Consider the following 24,122-nt stretch of genomic DNA (forward strand, 5'->3'; position numbering starts at 1 on the left):
TTCACCTTGAAACTGGTTTGTCAACAAATCTCATGCAGAGTTATGAGTAGGTACAAACCTACGGACTTTACAACTTTTTGCCCCTCCAAAAATATATTTTATTTGCTACGAAAATAAGCGTATAATTAGTTTGAAACATTCGGCAAAAAACATCTAATGGAGCATGCTAAGTTAAGGTCGGGATAATCAGAAGAAATTACAAATGGTTGAAAAGTTCTGAGATATTAACTACAGAGAGTTATTGAGAGTTATTGACTACATAGAAAAAACATACTCTCTCGCATTGTAGGTACTCCCTAGCGGTAGGCAGAGTGCGATGCTGCACCCACATTGATCAGTGCTCAGGATGTAATCGACGGTAAGCGGATGGTGTAGCGGTTAGTGTAGTGAGCCTGTTTGCTATGCCGAAGGTCCTGGGTTCGATACCTAGCCGGGGCAGATATTTGTACTTGGGTATGGGGTGTTCAATGTTTATGTTGTGTGATATCTCCTATCGTAAGTAAATAACTGTTATATTGATTGCTAGATTGATTCAGTCTAGAAGAAAAACCTACATTTCAAGCTTGTATTCTTGCAGAAATATATTTTTATAAAAAATACAAGCTTGAATGCGAATTTCGCACTGCCGATGTCGCCGTGCATAATAAATGTCATTCCAAGTTCTAGTGACCAAACCACTAAAACTCACCAAACAACTTGGAATCGTTACAAAAAGTTAATTGGCCTTTTTTAAAATCATGGAATACCTGATACTCATATGATTAATTTCCACTATTTAGAGTGAGAATTTATCAGTGTGCACAATCTGAAAATGGTCGATGTGTAATCATCATCATCATCACCCACCAATCATCCACTGCCGGCTGATCCTTTCCCCGCGGTGCGCGGCCCTGATGGTCCAGCTCTGGTATTTGTCACCAGCGTGACGTGGCTATAAGATATATGTTTGACTATGATACCGTGGTTATAAAGGGTGAAGTGATAAGTCGCACACTGGAGGGGTCTTGGATGTGCCCGTAAAATGGCAATAGGCCCGCCCCCTATTACATTGGGACTAACATAACACTCTGGCGAAAAGTGGGTGCAGCAATGCACCTCTGCCTACCCCGCAAGGGAGTACATTAGTACAAGGCGTGAGTGCGTGTGTATAATTTTACTTTAAGTAGGTTAGTTTATTTACACAAAACTTGATGATTTAAAAAAGTTTACCTTAGTGCCCGACTTATCTTTGCACTCTGTATAATTAAGTAAGCTGCATTTTAATATTCAGACAAAAAGAAGAAAAGTTTTTTTTACTTTTTGATTTAGGTACTTTATTATTTAATTGATTCAGTGTTGATGTTGATGAATAATCATGAAAAATTACTATCTACTACGTAGATCTAGTCATTCTGCCCGTAAGTCTTCGCCAACGGCAAATACCTCGTGCTTATTTTATTTTTAAGAGCTGTGGGCATATTACCCTGAATGAGGGGTCTCGTCAAGTTATTAATGGGCCACATTAGACAGTCTTGATGCGCTATGTTTAACGTGGATTCAGCTGGCAACCCCGAGGCACAAATCTTCTTGAATCGTAATCATAGATCAACGTCAACTAGCTTTCAAGTAACAGCCCACTTTCTTAGTTATTAAAGTTTTTATTTAATAACTAGCTGTACCCCTTCGCTTCGTCTTAAAAAGTTAGCCTAAATTCTTTCTCAGGGCCTAGACCATATGTATACCAATTTTCATTCAAATCCGTTTAGTAGTTTATGCGTCAAAGAGTAACAGACAGACAGACACAATTACTTTCGCATTTATAATATTATTAAGTTAGGATTGTTCTCAGTAGACATTTCTTGAAGAAAAGTGTAGTTGTAAATGATTTTTAACGGCACCAATGCCCAAAAATGGCCAGTGTACAGTCATGAATATATTTAGAATATAGGTATGACATCAAATCAAAACATAACTACGGTGAGACCCAGTGAAAGCTTAACAGTGAGTCACAGTCATTTCCCTTCTTCGTCCTTGAAAAGTTTATTTTTACTCAATTCAAGTTGTAAAAAAAGGCATTTACAGATCCGTAAGTGCACCACAGATATGTCGATAATGGGCAGTATGGGCACTGGAGGTATGTTTTACGGCGCTCATTATAAATACATAATTCATAGTGGGTTTTGCCCAACATTTCGTTCAAGGATCCGAATGGGTCTTTCTACCTGGAGCACCAGAATGGACAAGTCTATTTATATAATTTACTTAATGAGTGAAATTTTTCAGTTAATATAAAGTTTGCTGACTCGGTGTAAGTGAACTTAGTAGAGCTTTTGATACCAGAAAAAGCTGACGCTGATGATGGTGGGATTGTGTTAGATTTTTATTGTCAATGGGTTCGAAACAAATACGAGGGGTATGTATGAAATTCTGTTAATCATACTCCATATTTATTTGTGTAAATATAGGATGAGCCATCCAATAAGAAACCCCATTGATAACAAAAAATTGAAATCGGAGATAGACTTTTGCGCGGACAGGGAAGTACCTAATATGAGTTTTGACAATGATTGGTAATAGAGGTTTTAATTTGATCTCAATCTACGATTCAGCGAAGAATTCAAATTAAATATACTGTACAACAAAAACATTCTCGAAATTATGACGTCAGAGGTTCCTATCTGACGGCAGTGAGGCAAAAACTACATCCTTGGAGACCGTATTTCTCCGAATGTAATCTAACCATAACGATCCTAATAGGATAACTAATAAATTGATCGAAAACATTATAATCTATGTACCTACTTACTTGTACATATAGTTATTTAAATTTTCATATATGATGAGTCCTTTGCATGACAGCATGAGGTATGGCACCTACATGTCGGCTGCCGATTAATAAGTATGAAGGGTTTGATTTCTACATTGATCAAAGTCAATTTTTTTTAGGAAATAAAATCTGTTGTGCAGACTTTCTTTTAACAGTAATTTCTAATCTATTACTATATTTATAAGATTTTTGATAAATACTTCGCTTAGTACAGAAAATTCAGAAAGGTTGCAGATAATATGTTGGTATCTAATGCAATTTTTACAATGGATGGAATCTAGCTTTTAATTCTGATGAATTTATGATAGAAAGTTAACTTACCAGTAAAGTTAGCTTATCAGCATGTTAGTAAACATCAAACAATCTAAATATAATAAACAGCCAACAAGTACTATTGATATAGTCCGGTGAGTAGCAATGTAAGTACTCATTATACTTGGCGATTTTATTAATCGCGCAAAATGTCACGTGTAACTGTATGTTATTTGTGATACGAATATGATGTCAATAACCTAATCATAGACAGATCAGTGGGCAATTTAACAATTTAAAAGCAGAAGATTTAAAACCAAAGATGGCCACGGATAAAGGGTTAGTACGTAAGAAAAAAATAAAAGAGCCTCGCAGATTTCCACACCCACAAAGTTCTCTAAAATACAATATACATAATACATAGAAGCTGAAAAAACAATCATTCCTAAATCCAATCCCCGCCATATTAAAATACGAATTAGCGAGAAAACTCTTCGCGCTGCAAAAAAGCGCTCTACTTTTTTCCCTCGTCTTAGTAACAATTTTATCGGAAAGGAAAATGCGAAAAAACTAAGAGCACTTGGCGTTTCGACGTACTGCGTCGGCGAAGTGGGTCGCGTCGCCTTCGGGTGTTTCCGCCGCCGCTCGGGCGCGCTCGGCCGCCCGCCTGCGCCCGCGCAGCAGCCGACACTTCGCTACGAGCACTCTCGCGCAACAGTTACACGGTCGGAAAATTCACAAAGCTCCTGAAACGTCACGGGATGGTTTCATAGCGCATAGAAATGGACTGAATCGTTTACGCTGACCACGAATCGCGACGTTTAATTGTGTGATTATTGAGAACTTTATTATTATTAAAAGTGACGAACTGACTGTTCAAAAAAACATGTTGTGGGAGCCGAATCTACTTGAAGAAACAGACGCGGTGAGTTTTCCTTATTTATGTTGGAAATATTTTTTCTTTTATTTGGTTCTAAATTCTGTAAGTAATTAAGGGTGAGCCAGCTAATGATATTTTAAAATACCTAACAATTGAGCAACAAAATTATGAAACGAAGCCGGTCGCACGCACACAGTGACGGCGCTTGGTCTCGTACAGGTGCGGTTGTGTGCGTTAACTTTCTAGTTTTCGCTCGTGAGCTTCTTGTATTTGCATAAGACGTGAAGGTTTTTAATATAAAAGTCAGGGAAGCATTCTAGTGGTGTTTACGTGAGTAAATATTCGTCAGGCGTACTGCGTGTGCACGAGAGGTGATCAAAATCTGTATTAGATGCTAATGGCGTTTAGAAGCTTTGTTCTTGGATTGCAGTTGTTGCTTGAGCTTAATTCTCGTTTGTTAACTGGCAGCATTTTAGCGCCCCCGCTCGTACATTATATTTTGTCTCCCTTGTAATGTGTTTGACTGGTAATTCTGTGCGTGTTAATTAATTATTTGTAAATGAACAAAGGTGACATTGTACAATTAGCAAGATAGCGTCAAGCTTTTGAAGTTATTTGCACTTATCATTTCGTATTTATAGGTATGAAATACGTGTGTATGAGAAAAACTGTTTTTATCTCTCATTATAATATACCTGTCTACTTTAGGATGTTACGTGGATAACCCCACCATAAGAACTGAATAGGAATGAAGTAACAATTATGTTTATATTATTATTATTAAAAAAATGCATATACCAAAAATCTTAAATATAATCTATAACCGAAAAAAAGTTTATGTAAGAGTATGTACACCTGCCAACCTGTAATTCTCAGTTCAGTAATAAAGAGTTATGTAGGTAGAAATATGATAAGGGTTAAATGCAATGATAATCGTGTAACGTTAAGCCTTAATTAACGTTACTATATTAATAACACAGGTCCTAAAAAATTCCAACTTTTATACTCAAAAAGCTATTTACATACTAACGAATACTGAAACATAGCTACCATAACAACGAATAATCTATGTAGCTCATTTGTAGAAAGCTAATTGAAATGCCCATATTTTACAGTGAAGTCTAATTGGAGGATAATGTGCGAGTCCCGAGTTTCTCATCATTAGGCGCGTAATTATGTCTTTACGCCAGAATCATAATCGTCGGTGGGTGCGATGGAATGGTTATGACTGACAAATTAATTAAATTAAGAAAGGCTTTTTCATTTTAAAACTTAGGGCTGATTTTTCAATAGTCAGATAAGTGTTATCTGAGGAATAAAATTGTTGCGGTCACTCAATGACAGTAACAATTTTATTCCTCAGATAGCGTTTATCTGACCATTGAAAAATCAGCCCTTGATTTGAGTTAAACCTAAATTCTAAGTAGGTATAAACGTAAGCCCTGCCCATTGATAACTCAGCCAATCACAGCGCTGCACGTCCACCATAAGTTCTCTTGACGTATTCACTTGTGAAACCAACATTCTTTTTGCCTAGATTTTTTGGACATATAAGTAATTAATCTTTCTTACCTGAGTAGTTCCACTAATTTATTTAGTGTACACCGTCCTAAAATTAAACACTTAAGCCGAACGTCCACCGAAAGCTACACTAAGTTATTTTAGCTTAGCTCGCATAGTAGATCCAGATTCTCTTACGTAGTGCATAGTTTGCGGTGGACGCACTGATATTATGTAAAACTGGCTCGACTAAGTAAACTAGCTTAGTTTAGCTGACGGTGGACATTCGATTAGAAGACAGTCAAAATGCATGCGGAGCAGATCTATGTACACCAAAAATGTATAGGTAACTACATATAGTGATATAGACCACTTAGTATTCTATTCTATTCTCTGTGGGGGTGTAAGTACCTGCACCTGGCTCTCTCGAATGGAACCTTTGTGCATATCCCCAAGGTCTAAACTGCCTTCCTAAGCTTGGACCATTTCCACACCACGCTGGTCCACTGCGGGTTGGTGGGTTCACATATCTAGATGTGCTAGATCTAGATATGCAGGTTTCCTCACGATGTTTTCCTTCACCGTAAGAGCGATGGTATACATTGTACTTAAGTTAAAAGAACTCATTGGTACATGTCAGCGCCGGGATCGAACCCGCATCTCTGGCGTGAGAAGCGGGCGCTTACCCGACTGAGCTACCACCGCTCTGCTCCGCTCTAGACCACTTAGATTATGTGAGTAATTACAAATACCATGGACCAATACCATGATATATTTTGCAAACAAAAAAACATCATGGATACTGTTAGGTACTAACCTCTCTTTCTCATATGGAAGTAACATGAACGACCAACCTTATTAAAAAGTCTTATAAATTAATCCAGTTACGTGAATTAACATTAATTGGTATTGTAAACATTGCACGTAAGTAGCATTACTCACGAGGGTCATATAATTCACCCCTTTATCGTACTGTATGTGTGTATGTGTATATGATTACGTGTCAAGCACATTCAATTCAAGACAAAATCAATCAACTAAAATCAAAAAAGATCAACTTACATGTTGTTTTATAAGAATTTTGACTAAAATTTACATCTAAATTAAGCAACAAACATAAGATTTCTCTGTTTTGGAGTCCTTCATATAATATATACATATGTATAAATAATTAAAAACTGAAGGGTTGGTACAAATACAAACCATTTGATATTAAATCTATTGCTGTCTGGCTTTGACAGTATAAACAAAACAGTCAAAGCTAATTCAGATTGTTAATATCAGAATTATGCCGTAAGCAAGATACCAATAGATTTAAAATCAAACAAATGTTTAGTGCAACTCTCCTTATAAGTCAAGCAAAGCAAAGATAAAATAGCTCTTTGTATTAAATTATACGGTTAATTAAACCAATACATTTACGAACAAACATACAGGTAGATAGTTTGAACTTTAAATAGTCGGAAGCAACACGAAGGCTGCTCGTGACAGAACTATTATTATGTAGAAAAAAACCTGTTCAAAGCTTTTCTTTGAGACATATAATAATAAACTTAATAATGCAACAGTTACGGACCAGTTTGCGGTGACCAGCCCGAGGGCTTTTGATATAATTTCCTTAATTGCGTTGTTTTTATTTATGACTCGTTTTTGTCGAACATTAAGTGAAGTTTATTGATTGATTTTAAGTGGTCTGAATAAGTGCCAACTAATGTTTCACATTGAAGAACAATAGAAAAAATACATACACGACGTCTTGTCTGTCATAATGTAATAATAATAATTAATCCTACAGAATTATATTTAAATAAAATAGAAATAAACAATCATAGTCTGATAACTTGGCATGGCTAGTCAGAGCGGAACGCATAGCAAAAAGTTGGACAAAACTAAGTTATTTTTAGACATACCCGCTGAAACATAGTAATTAAGTTAAGATAAACGATTCATCTATTTCAGCGACTACTTCAATCTAAGAATATTGTTTTAAAGTAACAATTTCCGAACTTGCATGATGGTAAGTTGCTCTCAGGAACCTTGTCAAGCATGCGAGTGAACCTTTTTAGAAAATAAATACTTTATTTCCTTCTTCGCCTAAACACGACTCACTATAATTATCTTCTATGTCTGTATTTCACAATGATTTCTTTAAAGTTCTATTGGTAAAAAATGTTTACAGTTCGATTTTCACTTTAAGAAGTAGGTCGAGGACGAGCTAAAATTACGTGAATCGACTTTCTTAGTAGATTCATTGTTTGAATAACGACATAAAGTCGCATTGTAGACATGTAAATTAAAAACTGACTGAAAGTTACCCAGGTTTATAGGAAATATTTGAAAATTTTCTATGCAAACTCCACACATAAGCAAGTCAACGCATCTGTTTTCACAGAATTGATCATTCGTAACGTTTCAGCATTCACCAATGATGTGATTCACATAATTATTGCGAAAGCCTTCTCTTCTCGACAGGAAAACCGTGAATTCTGCATCCCAAACGGGCGGTTCCAATTTTGAAACTGACGCTATGAATCACCGAATTATTTGGCCTCTACTACTTAGAGCATGTTGCAACAAAGCATTTTGCGTCATCTTAGACCTCCACTTATTGTAAAAAAAACACTACAATATTGCAAATTTTCGGTTTTACCAACTAGGTAAATAGTTAGTTACACAAGATAAGTAATATTAATAAGTTCTCCATGCGTATGAATATTTCTTAGAATCTCTGCTCTATACAAAAGTAATTTAATTAACACATCGAAAACGTTTGTCAAATAATATTTGCTGAACATGTATGACCGAGCTCCTTCCTTTGATGGAAATCTTCTTTTCCCATGAAATTTTGATATAGGTATTTTACTTCATGACTTAGAATCGAGTGGTCTATAAATCGATATGCAAATAAATTAGAGCCTGCGTAGGCCTCGATTATATATAAAGTATATATACTTGTATATATCGATTATATACTTGTTGCGCGTGCTCCGCGATGGTGAAAGGGAATCGTTTGCGTCACAAGTTATGCTGTAGGTTTCGTTTTATGTATGTAGGGACCGAATCGACCTTGCTCGATTATTAATCGGTAGCCACAATCGTTTCATTGTCTTGGAACGCTAAGAAAAAGCTGCTGTAATTATACCCTTTGTTGTATGTGGTACCGGTAATTATAATAAGATAATATTTTATAGTAAACTGATTCATTTTCGCAGGTATTATTATATTCATTTAAAAATATAAAGCTGTAACTTATCTTGCGAATGATTTCGTTCTTATCAAGTCGTGACATCTATGTTTAAATTAATTTAATTTAGGATTATGTATTTCGATATTATTGCAAAGATTCTACTTTTAATGAAATATAATTTGAAAGTTATAAAAATAATGGAAATATATTATTCTTACGTCTATTTAAATAAGTCGAGAACTTAATATCAATTTATAAACAAGCGGTGAAGCTAGCAACACATCAATTACACAAATATAAAAGACAATGGCGGCGATGTGGCCGCCATCTTGTTAGCCGGCGCAAACGCGGGAAAACCAAGAGCCTTGACAACCGGTCCCGCTCACCAGCCATTGACTATTTAAGAGCTGCAGTGCATTAACTAAGCTTATCAAAAAGAATCAAGTTTTATTACTTTTTATGTGAACGTGGTGAACACTTACAGCAAATAATTTACCTAAAAGTAATCTTGTATAATATTAGTTATAGAAATTTTCACGTTTTATCTTATATGCTTATAAAAATATGTAATACTGAACTTTAGATGTGTAATAACTAATAGTAAGAAATATTTCACTTTAAGTTTAAGATATTGAACTACTTACTTTAGTATACTTTAATATGTCTATATGTCTATATGTATGTATGAGGCATTTGTATGATTGTACCTTCGCTATAACCAACATGGCACGAAGTCGAGTTACATTGTGGACAAAACAAGATACCAATACTCACCAATATTACGATACTGGTTATCCGACTCTCTGAGATGTAAAATAACAATATTCTTTTTCTAAATTATCTCAAAATTATATCCACCGCCTTACTGATTTCAAGGGCATATTCTATATTCTATAGATTTGTTTTATTTTCCTGCGTTATAAAGTTAAAATTTAGATATTTCCAGAAATACTGTTCTCTGACACTAACTAAGTTACTGATGCTGATTAAAGCAGATTCATCATGGGTATCGGTACCACCATACGGGGGGATCTCGATGGTCCAAAAACAATTACACGGACCGCACAGACAGCAACATTACTGTTTTTACATGAACGCAATATAACATAAATAACTTATTAGACGTATTTCTATCTTTTTTTAAATTCAGAAAGCAAAAATACTGTTTTAACGAATAGATCCAAATCAATTTACAACCTTTAACTAGGAAAAGTGAAAAAATGTAAGAAAATTATTAACGAACTTTCTTTTCCGGAGCTGCGTTGATGTCTTTTATATGGGCGCACTTCTCTCAGGCCTTGACGGCCATAAAGGCGCATGCATATACTCTGTCATTAATCGTAATTGCACAAATGAATCATGTCTGTTGGAATACGGCCAGATTTTCTTGTAATAAGTCTCAATTTTCCCATATGACGCCGCCGGCCGCGAGTGGGTGGGAATGTAAACAGACCGATGTCAGTGCATGAGTTGTATGGGTTGCTGCCGTGCGTGTGCAAGGTACATGCATGGGACTACTGCATACGGTCGAGTAGTATTTCGCTCGTAATTGCAGTGCTAGTGTATTGTCTTGGTTTAGTGGAGTCAATCGCTTAAGGTATATTATGTACTTACGAGTACGTCTATTGATTCATGGTCAATATTTGTTTGTCTCTAAGTTAAAATTTGCAATACGAGTGTATGTGAATGAACTCTACTTTAATTACATGGGTGTCTGTTTTTTTGGATGGTTTACGTTTGTAGACCTAAACTAATAAGGCAAATCTGTACATACCTAAATGTATTTAAAAACATATTTTACCACACTAAACGTGACATAATAGAAAATAATTTATCTTCTGTGTCGTTTTTTCTCAGCTAATAGATATTATTTGGACAGTGATTACGTAATCACCGGCATGGTGTGTTGAGATGTTTTTTCTTCCACTTGTGTGGTGCCACTGAAATAGCACAGTCTATGGCATGTTTGCGTTTGAGGGCTATTATTAGAGTATGAATGAAGTACGGTTGGAGGTACAGCCGCTCGCGATCGTTATGACGTTAGATTTGGCGATCTGACGTCATTGTTGTAAACATACTTAACACAGAGTTCTGCGAAGCTTTGACAGAGTAGATCATAGAGTAGAAAATGAAATTAGAAGAGGCAGACGGTTAAATTGATACAAATATTTGGCAAACGATAATTGAATTACCTTTACTATATACCTAATCAACCTAATCAAGACGTGTGAATCCACGTATTCGCCACGACCACTATGATGGAAAAAGTCCAAGCTTAGGAAAATAGTTTAGACTTGGAGGTATATGCACAAGGTCTCAGTTTGAATGGACCAGGTGCAGGCACTTAAACTCCCGCAGATAATAGAATTACACTAGACTGCATGTTGTCATAATATCTAAAACATAAAAGCAGGAAATGAAAATTTATGTTACGTTATACGTTATAAGAAGGTTGTATTCCATGACGTGAACCTCTAATTTTAATTACAAGTCATTAACAAAATCTGCCGGTTCTTTCCCGAGGAGGTCACCGCTAAACGGTTTTTATTGTCAACACTATAAAGCACTATCAGCACTATTGTTGCGGGAACACATAGTAAATTACAATGAAAATTATAACGTACAAGCGTCACGATACGGCATTAATTGAGTTCGGTATGACGTATATCGGTATTGCTTCCTATGCAGGCTCTATTATGTTAGAGTTTGTTTAGCGGTGGCGTACTTCCCGCGTGACGCAGGCGCTCATTCATCCGCCGAACGCCGCCCGCCGCGCTCAGTCTGTGATCTATGCGCCACGGGCAAGCACCGACATGGATCCATTAACCATCCACATACAACACAACACTACCAACCAGTGAACAACGCCGAAAAATAATAAAGTTTAAAATTGGAATCGCGGACGCCGGCCGGCGCATAACCTCAAAGTTTGACAGCTGCAGAAACGTCAGTGCACCGACTGCGCTGTGCTTGTGTGAGTGACTTTCAGGATTTTATACTGAACTGAAGTGACGTTTAACATGGAATATAGTTTGCAGTATCAAGTGAGTTTGTGTTTACGGATTAAACAATAGGCATCAGGCATGTCCAATAACATTAAAGTTTTCGTAGGATTCGTAGTCGTAGCCACTTCTAAATTAGGAAAGGTATTATTTGATTGCCTTTTAATGTTGTGGGGAAACCCAATGTCATTGGGCTTTATAACTGCCACATTTATTTATTGGGCTATCAATGTAACATAACAACCAAGAATAAGACGAATGTGTTAACCTTTCTGGATCCCTAGTCTGGGTCTGGTTTGAAGAGAAATAAAACCTCCATTATAACTCAAACTAATGGGCTATTTGAGATATATCTCAGTCAGACATCAGGCAACAAGCCTCGTAAGTTTTATTGTTGGATTATGCTAAGTTTTCTCGAGTAATAAAATCTTTTAAAATACAATTTCATGCGCGTGTCTTGCAGATCGTGATACCATTTGGTGGGAGGTTTGAACAAAGGATAATGGTACTTATGTCTATTGTTATAGTGTTTGAAGTCGTGTGCTGTGTTTGGGTTGATATAGTTAACAGTTTGGGATGGTTGAGCGAACTCTGAGAGCTTGTGGAAACCCCAAGGTCTTTGAAACTGTAGCAGGCGTGAGTCGGTCACGACACGTGCGGCAGCGGCACCACACTAGTGTATCGATATCGATAACGCACGGTGCAAGTGCACCTGTATGTTCCAACAAAAAAAAGACATAAAGTTAATATTTTGCTATATTTTTATTGTCTCTGTTAGAAGGTCGGTGCAGTGGGCCAGAGGCTTGATTCAAATAGTTAAATACCTGTATGTGCACATAAATTTAATGATTTTACACAACATATTGATATGTTTCATGTTCATGTCATGGTATTCATGATAAAATATCATGAATCAACTCACTGAAACAAAACTAAGTTTAAGAAAAATCTATTGTTATTTTATATATGAGTAGTAAATGCATATTTTAAAGTGTCTACTTACTCTAAATTAATGCTATATCATCCTAAATCGGCCGCTGATATACTTGCTTATATTTTATCGACAGTCTTAATCTATCGATATGCACGAGAATACCTAAGTACCTACCTATACATACCTATCATGATATACTTCCGCATTTTACCGACTTTGTGGCCCCAAATTTAAGCTACACGAGTCTGGGCCTATCAAATACCTGAATACATTAATAAGGTTCCTTGGTCCAGATGCCACAGTTTTTTTTTATTACTGAAGGTTGAAATATAGTTAACTGAAATCTTACATACGTAAGTATTTGATTCTCCGGTTCAAGTAACTTTGGTTTATCAGCGGGGCCAACAACCGATACCTTGATATAGCAGTAAATAATATCATCTAAGTAGACAGATATTAACACTAACTGAAAGAATAACACTATAATACCATAATTTTATTTCATGTTAATTGTTATAACGCATTTTGGCACAATATCTGATACCAATCGTAATCAGATGAGATAATTAATAAAGATGTTCATAACAGATGGACAAAAGCAATAGGAATCTAGAGTAAGCTTTGACGCAACATGAAAAAAAACTTGTAGTTACATAGGTAGATAAATAGTTATCAATGTGAAAATGAATATCATCATACATATTAAGTTCTTAACACAATATCAATACGATTCTAGACTCTTGCACTATAACAGTATGAGTATAGCTGCAACAGTATTCCCAAGAAATCAAGATCAACTTTAAGTTGATGAGTAAACAATCAATATAATAAGAGACAATTGTATTGAAATTCTTAGCGTGGGAAATAAAACCACTTCCACTATTGTTCAAGTAGTCACCATACTTGATTTTAATAGATTTACGGACATTAATTCCTGTAAATGAAGAAGACTGGTTTGACTTCAATTCAGTTGAAACAATGATGCGAAGAAAGATTACGCAGTAAGGTTACAGCACTGGACTGCGATGGGTCTGTCACTACTCCGAGTAGGTGCCGTTTTATAATACGCAAATAGACTAACGTGACGCAATTGAAACATGTGGGATCCGACGACAGCCAAAAACGTTAGAGCGTAAACAAACAAACAACGCCCTCACATGGAGACTGGCGCAGCTGGCGCATCGCCCACGTGACGTCACGGGTCAGCATGAGTTCTAATGTAGTGTTGTTGTTGCAGATGCCCCAGACGGTGCCACGGTCCGGCAGCAGCCCGGCGGCGGCTCAGGGCGAGCGCGCCGTGCCCGCCTCGCCCTCGGACCTGCAGCAGCTGCTGCGCCTGCTGGGCGCCCCCCCCTCCCCCGACCACATGCCGCTCTCCCCGCCCGCGCCCCACAAGCCGCCGCCGCCCTACCCCGACCACCACGACACCACCTTCCTCGACAGGCTCTATGACTTCGAGAGCTACCCCACCCCCAGCCCTTCATCAGACGAAGGCTCCATCCCCACGGTCGCCCTGCAGCCTCCCTCCCCGTACAGCTCGATACAATACTCCCCCAATATATACATAAAGGAGGAGCCAAACAGACTTTCGCTCCACGAGCTGACGTCGCCGTACCCGCTGTCGCCGTCGGGCTCCTGCGCGTCTTACAGCAGCCAGCGGCACCCCTCCCCCGCTCCTCACCTCCCCTCGCCCGCGCCGCACCACGACGAGTATATCGACATCGAGGAGCTGTTGAAGGAGAACCAGATCCTGCAGGAGCAGGTGTACCTCACGCCCAAGCGCGAGCTGGACGAGGGCGCGAGGGACCACGCGCTGCTACGGACAGCCCTAGAGGACACATCCTTCCAGAGGCGGTTCAACCTCAAACCCGTGCCCTTGGAACTAGGGAGTGTTAAGATGGAGGAGAGCAGCGGCGGAGTGTGCGAGGACTCGCTGGCCAACCCTGACATCGACAAGGTGCTGTCGATGGCGATAGAGCAGTCCAAGAGAGATGTGGACAACACTTGCACAGTACTCGGAATCTCACCAGGTGAGTCACGCCCAGTGATTTCATTTGCTATAAATAGCTGTAACATGTTCCACCTAATCGTTAAGAAAATATGTCTACAAAAGCGGAAAAAATATGATTAAGACATTAATTGTGAACCGTTTCATTGAACATACCTCAAGCATTTTTAAATTGGTATTCGAGTTCACATTGGTTATGAGTGGCGTCATCATAAGATATGCGTGTAACCATGTAGACCTTAACATCAGTGTATAAAATAATCTATCCGTTTGCTTCCTTTCCTCGATCCGTTCTAAGAAGCGAGATTACGTAACCTGTCAAACTACTGAATCAATTATATTAATTTGTTTTTATGATTTAACCGCCATGTTTCAGTAAAAACTAAAGTAGCCGACTCCAAATATAAATAATTCTGACACAGATGTACAGTGAGCTGCACAAGTAGCTGTACACTTTATATTTGTACCTTGTCAAACTTACAAACTGTTATGCAGGTAGTTTGACAAGGTACAAAAGTGTAAAGCTACTTATGCAACTGACTGTACATAAAGCTTCAGCGCGATGCAATAACTGTATCGGTATTCCCAAACCCACACACCTCGACACATCACTAACCGCTCGTATTCCCGTAGATCCGATGCAATGGAGCAGCCACGACGTGAAGGCGTGGGTGATGTTCACGCTCCAGCACTACCAGCTGCCGCTGGTGCCCGCCGACTACTTCTGCATGGATGGACCGGCCCTAGTCGCGTTGACCGAGGATGAGTTCAACCAGAGAGCACCACAGGTAATAATAAAACAATTCTTCGTCTTTTGGTGACAAACGCCAAAGCTCGAGTTAGGGGTCCGCGGGGAATGATTGGACACATTATCGTCAGTCGAGTGCGTTAACAGTTGAGGAGGTTTTTTTTTGACCACCCCACCGCCCCACTATAAGTAATGGTCATAGCAGGTCATTGAGTTCGTTAACTTCTGCGATGGATTTGAATAGAAGCAGTGAGGAGGATGCAATGAAAAAAATATCGAAGCATAGGCAGGATTCATTATGCTAATTAATTCCTGATTTAACGTGCATTTTACACGCGAGTGGCAGTTTACTCATATTACTTAACTTAATTTCTATCATCACATAGATCATATTTATTTACTAAGCTAATGGGTTACATGTGGATCACTGATATAACAAATAATGGTTAATAAATAACCGATAACGACGAGGAATGCAGTGAGACGTCACATGTTGACGGTTAGCGAAGCGATAAGTCAAACTTATTTATTGACCGGGCCGGGGGCGTGAGATATAAGGCCGAAGTCCAATGTGAGTGGAACCAAACGAGATAATCGGAGAAATAAACAAACTGTGTAATAATACGCAGTTTAGAGATTGTTGTTATTACAACGAAATGCCAACATAATGGCGGTTTTTGAAGCAAGAAAAGAGAGATATTTCTTTTAGTTTTCGGTTTGCTTTCGAGGTACCCGGTGCCAACGACCTCTACAGGATTGAGTAGGAGGATCCTAACTATACAGTATACATGTTTATACAGTTTTTTTCGGTAAATAACTGAGGTAGGACAAAAACATCACCTGCACCATACGGCGTTAGTTAGATCATAGCTCGTTTTAGTGAATTGCTTCATCTGGTTTTTGCCCGCAGCTTACATCATGCATCTTCTAAGACCATTACTGACTTCTATCAAATAAATATCAGGATTTTCCAATTTGACAAACAGTGCAGACTCGTATTAATAAACAGTTGCTGATTACTTAAGTAACTTTTTGTAGAGAATATGAAGAGCAGCTATAAAAATGAAAGATTTAAGATACTATTTCCCATTGTTTTATTTTATAAAAGTTGACTATAAGTTGTCATTGTTCGTACAATGTTGCTCTCTTATCGGGTGTGTTTAGTAAATTTATAATTTTATCAGTAAAAGGTCGTTTGATAAAACGAAAAAAAATATTGATGCAATAATGTGAGTTATCTAAAATAAAATACGCATGTTTTTGTGAGGATCGTTGTGATAAGCAATATTACTGATTAATACTAATATCTGTACCTAAATATAAAACCTAAGTACCGACTTTTACCTTCTGCGCGACAATGAGAACGTCAGTGGTCAGACTATTATGCAAATAGAATCAGTGGCGTTATGACGGACTTGCCTCACGCCTTAAGGAAATCCGTTTAGGGGAACCAGGTTACCGATATTATGCAACAATCATTAGGTACCATGAAGTAACACAGTTTATAGAGCGAGACGTGTGACGTCAAACCGTTTTTGAAACTGCTGTTCTCGGTATTTTTGTAACTCATTAACATAGTATCAGATTCCTAATGACATTGCCAGTAGGTTGTTATTTTATCGACCACCTGCACCTGCTTACTCGCGCGACAGGTTCCGACACCAATCATTTCTACTATTCTATCTACTCTACAATCAAATCAGATCTGTAATCTCGATTATAAATCGAGTTATCATAACAAACAAAATTGTTACGACTCAGTTACATAAACTGTCAAAAACATAGTTGAGGCTACTGTCGAGTGTTTGAAACAGCTAATCGATAGTCGTTCTGTGATTGGCTGGCGCATTGTCTCTGCGGCGCGGTCTGCGCATGCGCCGGTGACTTTCTCCAAGGCCGAAGAAAGTTGCGACACCGCCGTGCATCATGCGGCGTGCTAGACGCATGCCGATTGGCTGAGCCTGTTTATGTTTTGTCCCTGCTGTATGTTGTTGTTAGATCGTTAGAAAAATCCATAAAGCTACTGTGAACCAAGAAATTGGAAGGCAAATATTAACTGTACAAATGTTTAAATTATGCTATCGGTGAAATTGGGAACTCACCCTAATTAAAACAAATGCATATATTATGTAACTCTATCACCAACAGCTTATACTATGTACACACCTCGTAAATAGTTAAGTATGTTACAATGTATGTATGTATAAATAATCCCCCGCATTAGGCCATCTCTAAGACTTGCAGGGTTATTAGTTTATTACTTCTCTCACAACATATTCCTAACCAGCATTTACTTGTCCTTAGGCTGGCAGCACACTATACGCGCAGCTGGAGATCTGGAAGGCTTCGAGGCACGAGGCGTGGAGGTCCATGCAGTGGCCGGAGCCCGCGCAGCAGCTGTCCCCTAACCCCAAGCCTGCCGGGCTGCCCTCAGCTGACGACATGAGTGATGGTAAGTCTATAACTCAACTACGAGTATATGTCTCTTTACACCATGCTCACTTTTAGGTGCCCATAAACTTATATTCGAGCTCGGCAGTTAAAGGGTTAAGTCAACGTATAAATTGTAGTGAAGTTAGTGCAACGTATAAATTGTAGTGAGTTACTGATATTGTTTTAGACTATAATATTGTGGGTATTTGGTTAAGAATACGACGAATAGACCACGTATTTCTAGACACCAATTAAGAACATAAAAACTGTGGAAACTCTTAGATGAGCAAACAAGCGCTTAAACTTACCGGAGCACTTATGTTACTGCTTAGTAATAAAATAACACCAAGACACAAGCAGACAATAAAAAGACCTTCCAAGCAGACCTAACCACAGTCCGATCAGCTGTTTATAGCTACATATTTTCATGGAACAGCGACTCCAGTCGTTCCGCACGGCAAAGCCCCGGATAAGTGTGGTGAGACTCTAAGTGCGTAAAAACTGGCTGAAAGCAGACTCTCTAACCATCAAACACAAGTGGCACAGCAATGTATCTAGCATTGTGCCTCACCGTTAGCCGCCAGGCCCACATACAGACACACCAACTAATGATTTATGGACATGTGTCAAATAAGATCTAGGAGTGAACACGCTTTATTGACGAGATTGATCTGTTGTCAGTCGGTGTAAGGAATTGAATCATAATAATTATGGGAATCATCGAAGTTGATGGGAATAGTCTTCATGACATCGAGATAACAATGCTATTACCTATGCTGCTTTGTCCTGTGTTATTGGATTAACATGGCAATTGGTCTACCTTAAATAAAATTTTTGGGTGTCTTCGTACGAATGAGCATGCGCTTATTCATTCTGTTACCTACCTACCTACCTACCTACTATGTAATGAATGTTACTAAGGTGTGTTTTCTTTGTTGATCTTTATCTGGATACCAAAGTCCAGACAGACTTGCGAATTATCACGCTTATCTTGCAAATTATCATTGATAACGCCGAAGTAGATTTATAAATCATTATAATCCTTAACATGTTTTAAATTCGAAATTTCTGGTACCACAGATTACAGATAAGTTGCCACCCCCCTTACAGTCTTGTTTATAGTTGCCGGCGAAGTTCATGTAAGGCTTTAGGGTTCTACACACTAAATCTCCATCAAAATTTGTGGCACAATCTAACCGTTTCCATTCGGGACCACGCCTCGGTACAGTTAGATGGTCAATCAGACCCTGGCTGTCACATTGCGGGCCCGTCCCTCGCCTGTCCGCAGACCCATATACGTCAAGTCTAGTTTTTGTTGCATTTCCCGGCGACCCACTTGACTGACTCGTGCCACCGGACTCGCAAGGTCGCCATTGCTACTCTGTGTGTGCATTTCTTTCTTCTGCACAATCTTTGCTTGTCTTTTCCATGCCAAAACCAACCTTACAGCTGACCATTTACATATTATAATCAGTTGCCATTCCAGTTGCTGGTTGCTTTCTTCTTTAAATAGAATGTTGTTAACAGCTATTTAACAGTTGAGTGCTGTTTTGTTTATCTGTGATCGCTTGATGGTGTGTTTGTACATACATAATTATTTAGTACTGATGCATGTGCAGAACACTAACACTCGGCAATGTATCGTACAATTGTAGTGCTCGCACGTTGGATATTCTGAAGTCTATATTTATGCTCAAGTGTACGTCCCACCTAGTTTCTCATATATCAAATGATTTCGATCGCATATAAAGATATTTTTCAGCTCTAAATTATTATTTTACATTCTTTTCTTGAGCCGAATATAAAACAGCATCTAAATCCCATTGTAAGGAATTACAGTGTTAGTAGTTTTTGAGACAGTACTTATTAATTGTTATGTAGATACATTTTAACTTACCTATTAGCTGCACAAAGTTGCGGCTCATTATTATATCGGGTAAAGCAGCCTAATTACCTATAATCTATTAAAACTACAGGTCCGACCCCATGACACCCTTATACCTAACTAAATTCGTGTACATAAGAAGTTGATATAGAGCAGACACGAAAGCAGACATGTCTAGTTTCAAGGAAGGCATTAACTCTTACGATAACGTTCCGGGTAAAGCCATAAAATGTATCTACAGGGTGAGTTTTTTCTCGCTCGTCCTCTTTCACCTTAATAAACACTATTAGCGGTACTCAGCCCCTGAATATAATGCTTCGAGTAATCGTTGCTTAATATGCATCCAGGTCACATGTGTCTGATGTATGTTCCAACGCAAGATTGGTTATGAGAAACTTAGAAACTGCTCGATATTTAAGTATTATGATGGTTATTATGTTGATGGTATGTTTGACTTGGTAGTTTATGTGACAAGTGCTTACGAACTCGTTTAAAGGTGAAGATTACTTAAGGAAAAGCTTAGGCTATCATCATAGATAGAGCTTTTGCCAAAATATTAAGAAAAACAGTAATTAAGATTATGATTTAATTGAAAACCAGTCAAGCCAAGGATCTTGATGTTTCACGTTCGTAGACATTTCTAGCCCTGTAGATAGCAAAAAACTCCAAAATGCCTCTACTCATATAATGGCTACGGTCCTCTATTTACCTACTCCACTTCTCAATTCCTCTTTTATCCTTAATAAAACAAAAGTGTACTATGTCATTATTAATATTTATACAGTCAACAAATTTCTACCACACATTTCCACTACAACTAACAACACTATTTCTATGTCACATTTCTACTAACTTACTAAACAAGCAACTCTTTGCCCACAGAAGAAGACGTGGAGTCCCCCTCCGCGGCGCCCCCCGGCAAGGCCAAGTCGGGCAGCACCCACATACACCTGTGGCAATTCCTCAAGGAACTCCTGGCTTCCCCACAACTGCATGGATCCGCGATACGGTGGTTAGACCGAAGTAAGTTGAACTGTCTCTTCTGTAGTCTGTAGTCTTAGGCCAGGTGGTTAGACCGAAGTTGTCTCTTCTGTAGTCTCAGTAGTCTACATATATTAGGTGGTTAAACCGTAGAACAAAAGTTGTTCAGAGGGGCTAGCACGGGTCGCAAGACGCACATGTCAGGACGTGACAAAAGTTTTGCATTGCACTCACATCGCGAGGCCACAAGAGCGAGCGTGACAGTGGGCTTTTGTTATATCTTGCGCCCCGTGCTATGCTAGCAGAATAAGCCCCTGAGTAGCCCCCTTTCACCTTACTATACTCTCTGTGTTATATTCTAGATTAACTGCCTACTTTACTGATGTTAGTATAAAAGGTGTTCTTTGGATATTAATAAATTATTTACTAAGTTGTTTTCGTATGTGTCATCGAACCGAGGTGATTAAATAGTTTCTTATCTCGTAGTTAGAAATTTTATAACACATTAAAATAGTACCGTTCATTATTACCGTAATTCAATCGATTTGTCAAGGCTTTATACGATTTGCATGTGTAGAAAGTCACCTTGTTAATCGTAATAAATTAATATAATAATTATATATTTGTTTGCGTCAATACTTAATCATTATCGGTCGTAATTATCTGCAAGCTGATTAGCTAGTCCACGACTTAAACAATTCTTGAAACTATAACTTGTAGGTAATTGTTGCGAATAAGGAAAAATCTAAGACCAGTATTGATACGTCATACTATTATTAGTTTTTCACTTGATTTTTGCATGCATGAGAAACAGACGAACTAACTTACGAACTTTAAAAATTGGTAATATCTATGTTACCTAAGTAGGTACTTCAACAATCGAGTATGAATCTCATGTAAAACGCATAGATCATTTATTTTTCAAAATACAATTACGTATACCTAGGTACGGGTAATTTTTATAAGTAATTAAGTATATTTTTATAAATAGTTATTATCAAACTATGTAGGTATTATGTAGATTTATTAATCACTAAAGTAAAGTAGGTTGGTATATAATTCCTACAAACGCCTACAAATATCCTCCATCGTGGAACAGATAAAATTATATGGGTAGGCTGCATAATATTATGTACTTAGGTGCCCTTATATAGTACTTAGGTAGATAATCACAATGTATACTTAATACCTACTAACTCGTCAATCTATAAACGGAACGGATTGAAAATTTCTTACTGAAGGTCTCTACTGGACTCCCTACTCTGAGATTACTATAATAACCAGTTTTTAATTCACCCAAAAAAACAAAAGCAATCATGCGTTATCAGTTAAATCCCGAGCCGATCAGGTAAACTCGATACACGAATGGAAATTTTCACAGCCATGCTATTTTCGTCTATCTATTTGTATAAAGCTCGATAATACATTCAGTATCGGCTCCAAAGCTCAGCTACGACAATCTCGAGCCAAGGTGAACCGGCCGTTCTAGCGGTGGTACTAGGCCCACCGCCTCTACCAACTGCTGTAAAGGTTATGTCTCCACTTCGTGACTCGTTTTATACTATTGTCTCGGTATATAGGACATTCTGTACTAGCAAATGTCTTTGTGCGCTTTGTGTGCGCGTTCATTTAGTTTAATGATAAATAGACGTTTTATTTGGAAAAGCCCACTAAATCAGGAAACAAACCACCTAAGCATGACACTTAAAATAATTAGTTAAGTTTTAACACCGCAACACACTCGACCAAGTGGTTAATGTTTATTATTCTTAAGGGTACTTGCGGGCTTTGTATATTCATGTCGTGTTTTGTTTGCAGGTAACGGGGTGTTCAAGATTGAGGATTCCGTCCGCGTGGCGAGGCTGTGGGGCAAGAGGAAGAACCGGCCTGCCATGAACTATGACAAGCTGTCGCGCAGCATCAGGCAGTACTACAAGAAGGGCATCATGAAGAAGACGGAGAGGAGTCAAAGACTCGTCTACCAGTTCTGCCACCCGTATTGCCTATAAGCTACTCAATACTCAAACTGTTGCAATATTCCCTAGTTGTAGTGTACTGTAAATATTTATTGTTGTAAATAGGATAGCGAGAGCCGCGGTAATGCGGACGACGATGGCTGGTTGCATTTTGTGATTGCAACGCAAAATGCAACGCAGTCGACACGTTTGGACGACCGAATTTTCGCCGGCATTCGGAGTGCGTCTGAAGCCGCGAATTAATAGGCGTCGTGTGTTTCCCTCCATTCAATTCGGGAAAGGTAATTTTCTCTGGAATTGTATTGGACGGGACTTCGCTGTGTGCGTTTAGAATAAGTTTTTTTTTACCAGCGAGTAAACGACCGCGATGGCCAGAATTAGTTTAAATTCACAAAGTGCGTCATCGTGCTCGTCGGAAGCTGGTAATGTTTATCCCATATATCTATGATATATTTCGAGTACGTTCTATGAACTTTTAAATATTAAGCGTCCTGTAAATAATTAAAAAGTTATCTTGTAAGATAAAAAGTAAGTGTAAGATTATCGATAGAGATTAATAATATTAATGTGTTTAAAAGTTCCGAGTTTAATAAACTTTGTTACATTAAATGTAAGGAATATCGTGATAAAGATCTTTAGTTTTAGCGTCAAGAAATTAAGGCGGGTAATAAAAATGCAATAAACCTTTGGTGTTGCTATAAATTACGAAATTTTGTGCCAAATAGACAAGGATTAATTTTATTCGGGACAAAATTTTACTTATTATTGAATAGACCCCGCCGAAGACTGTATCATAGTGCGGTGCTTGGGTAAACTTTATAATAGCTATATGATATAATATAATTATTGCAATATTAATGTTATATAACATTGTTGCTAGTTAAGTATACAATCATCGCAGTTAGCGTTTGATATAGGTACCTACCTAAGTAAGATAGGGTATACATACCTAATATTATTACAGGACCAAACTAATTTAGATTTAAAATGAATAAACATCTAAATAAAATTAAATGGCCATTTATACACTCGTTTTAATGCAATTTACCTAATAATGAAACTGGTTCCAGGAACGAAATCTCTATAAATTAGGCAATTAATTCGTGTCTCGCTGGGTTGACCTGCATTAAATTATAGTACAAAATTAATGATCTCATTAATTACTTTAGTAGGTATACAGTATTGCAAATTAGGCTGATACAGGGCGTTGCAAAATTTTTGTGATTTTTTTAAGTCACAGAAGAAAAGTGGTTCAGATCCTGAGTTTATATATCTTTAGCTTTTTCAACACCCACTCATAAATATCTAAATTAAAATTACTCAAGCCGGATAGTAGAGGTTTTTTTAATAGAGATTTTACCCACTTTTACTTCATAAGTATCTAACAACCCAATAACCACTGCAAGTTCCAACACATTATGCAACTGTCTTCCTGAACTCTTCAGGTAAAACCCCAGCCCAGCAGCACCGGTGCAAGATTACCTAATGTTATGAAAAATATCTGGTGCGCATTGCGTCACGTTGCACAAA

At 38.0% G+C, this 24,122-nt stretch overlaps 1 protein-coding gene across 2 annotated transcripts; it reads left to right on the top strand.

Annotated features, from left to right (window-relative positions):
• Window positions 1-3,728: 3,728 nt before the first annotated feature.
• On the top strand, window positions 3,729-23,616 carry LOC105392522 (DNA-binding protein D-ETS-4). Of its 2 annotated transcripts, none has more exons than XM_011564149.3 (6): window positions 3,729-3,983; window positions 13,799-14,591; window positions 15,203-15,357; window positions 17,622-17,769; window positions 20,518-20,658; window positions 22,435-23,616. In XM_011564149.3, exons 1-6 carry the CDS (start codon window positions 3,945-3,947, stop codon window positions 22,623-22,625), a joined length of 1,467 nt encoding a protein of 488 aa, XP_011562451.3. In that variant the 5' UTR covers window positions 3,729-3,944; the 3' UTR covers window positions 22,626-23,616. The 2 variants fall into 2 exon arrangements, with proteins under 2 accessions (XP_011562451.3, XP_011562452.3); XM_011564150.3 differs by lacking the exon at window positions 3,729-3,983 and adding an exon at window positions 10,854-11,599.
• Window positions 23,617-24,122: the final 506 nt, after the last annotated feature.

The sequence above is a fragment of the Plutella xylostella genome, chromosome 13 (assembly GCF_932276165.1).
Source record: "Plutella xylostella chromosome 13, ilPluXylo3.1, whole genome shotgun sequence".
NCBI classification, from domain to species: domain Eukaryota; kingdom Metazoa; phylum Arthropoda; class Insecta; order Lepidoptera; family Plutellidae; genus Plutella; species Plutella xylostella.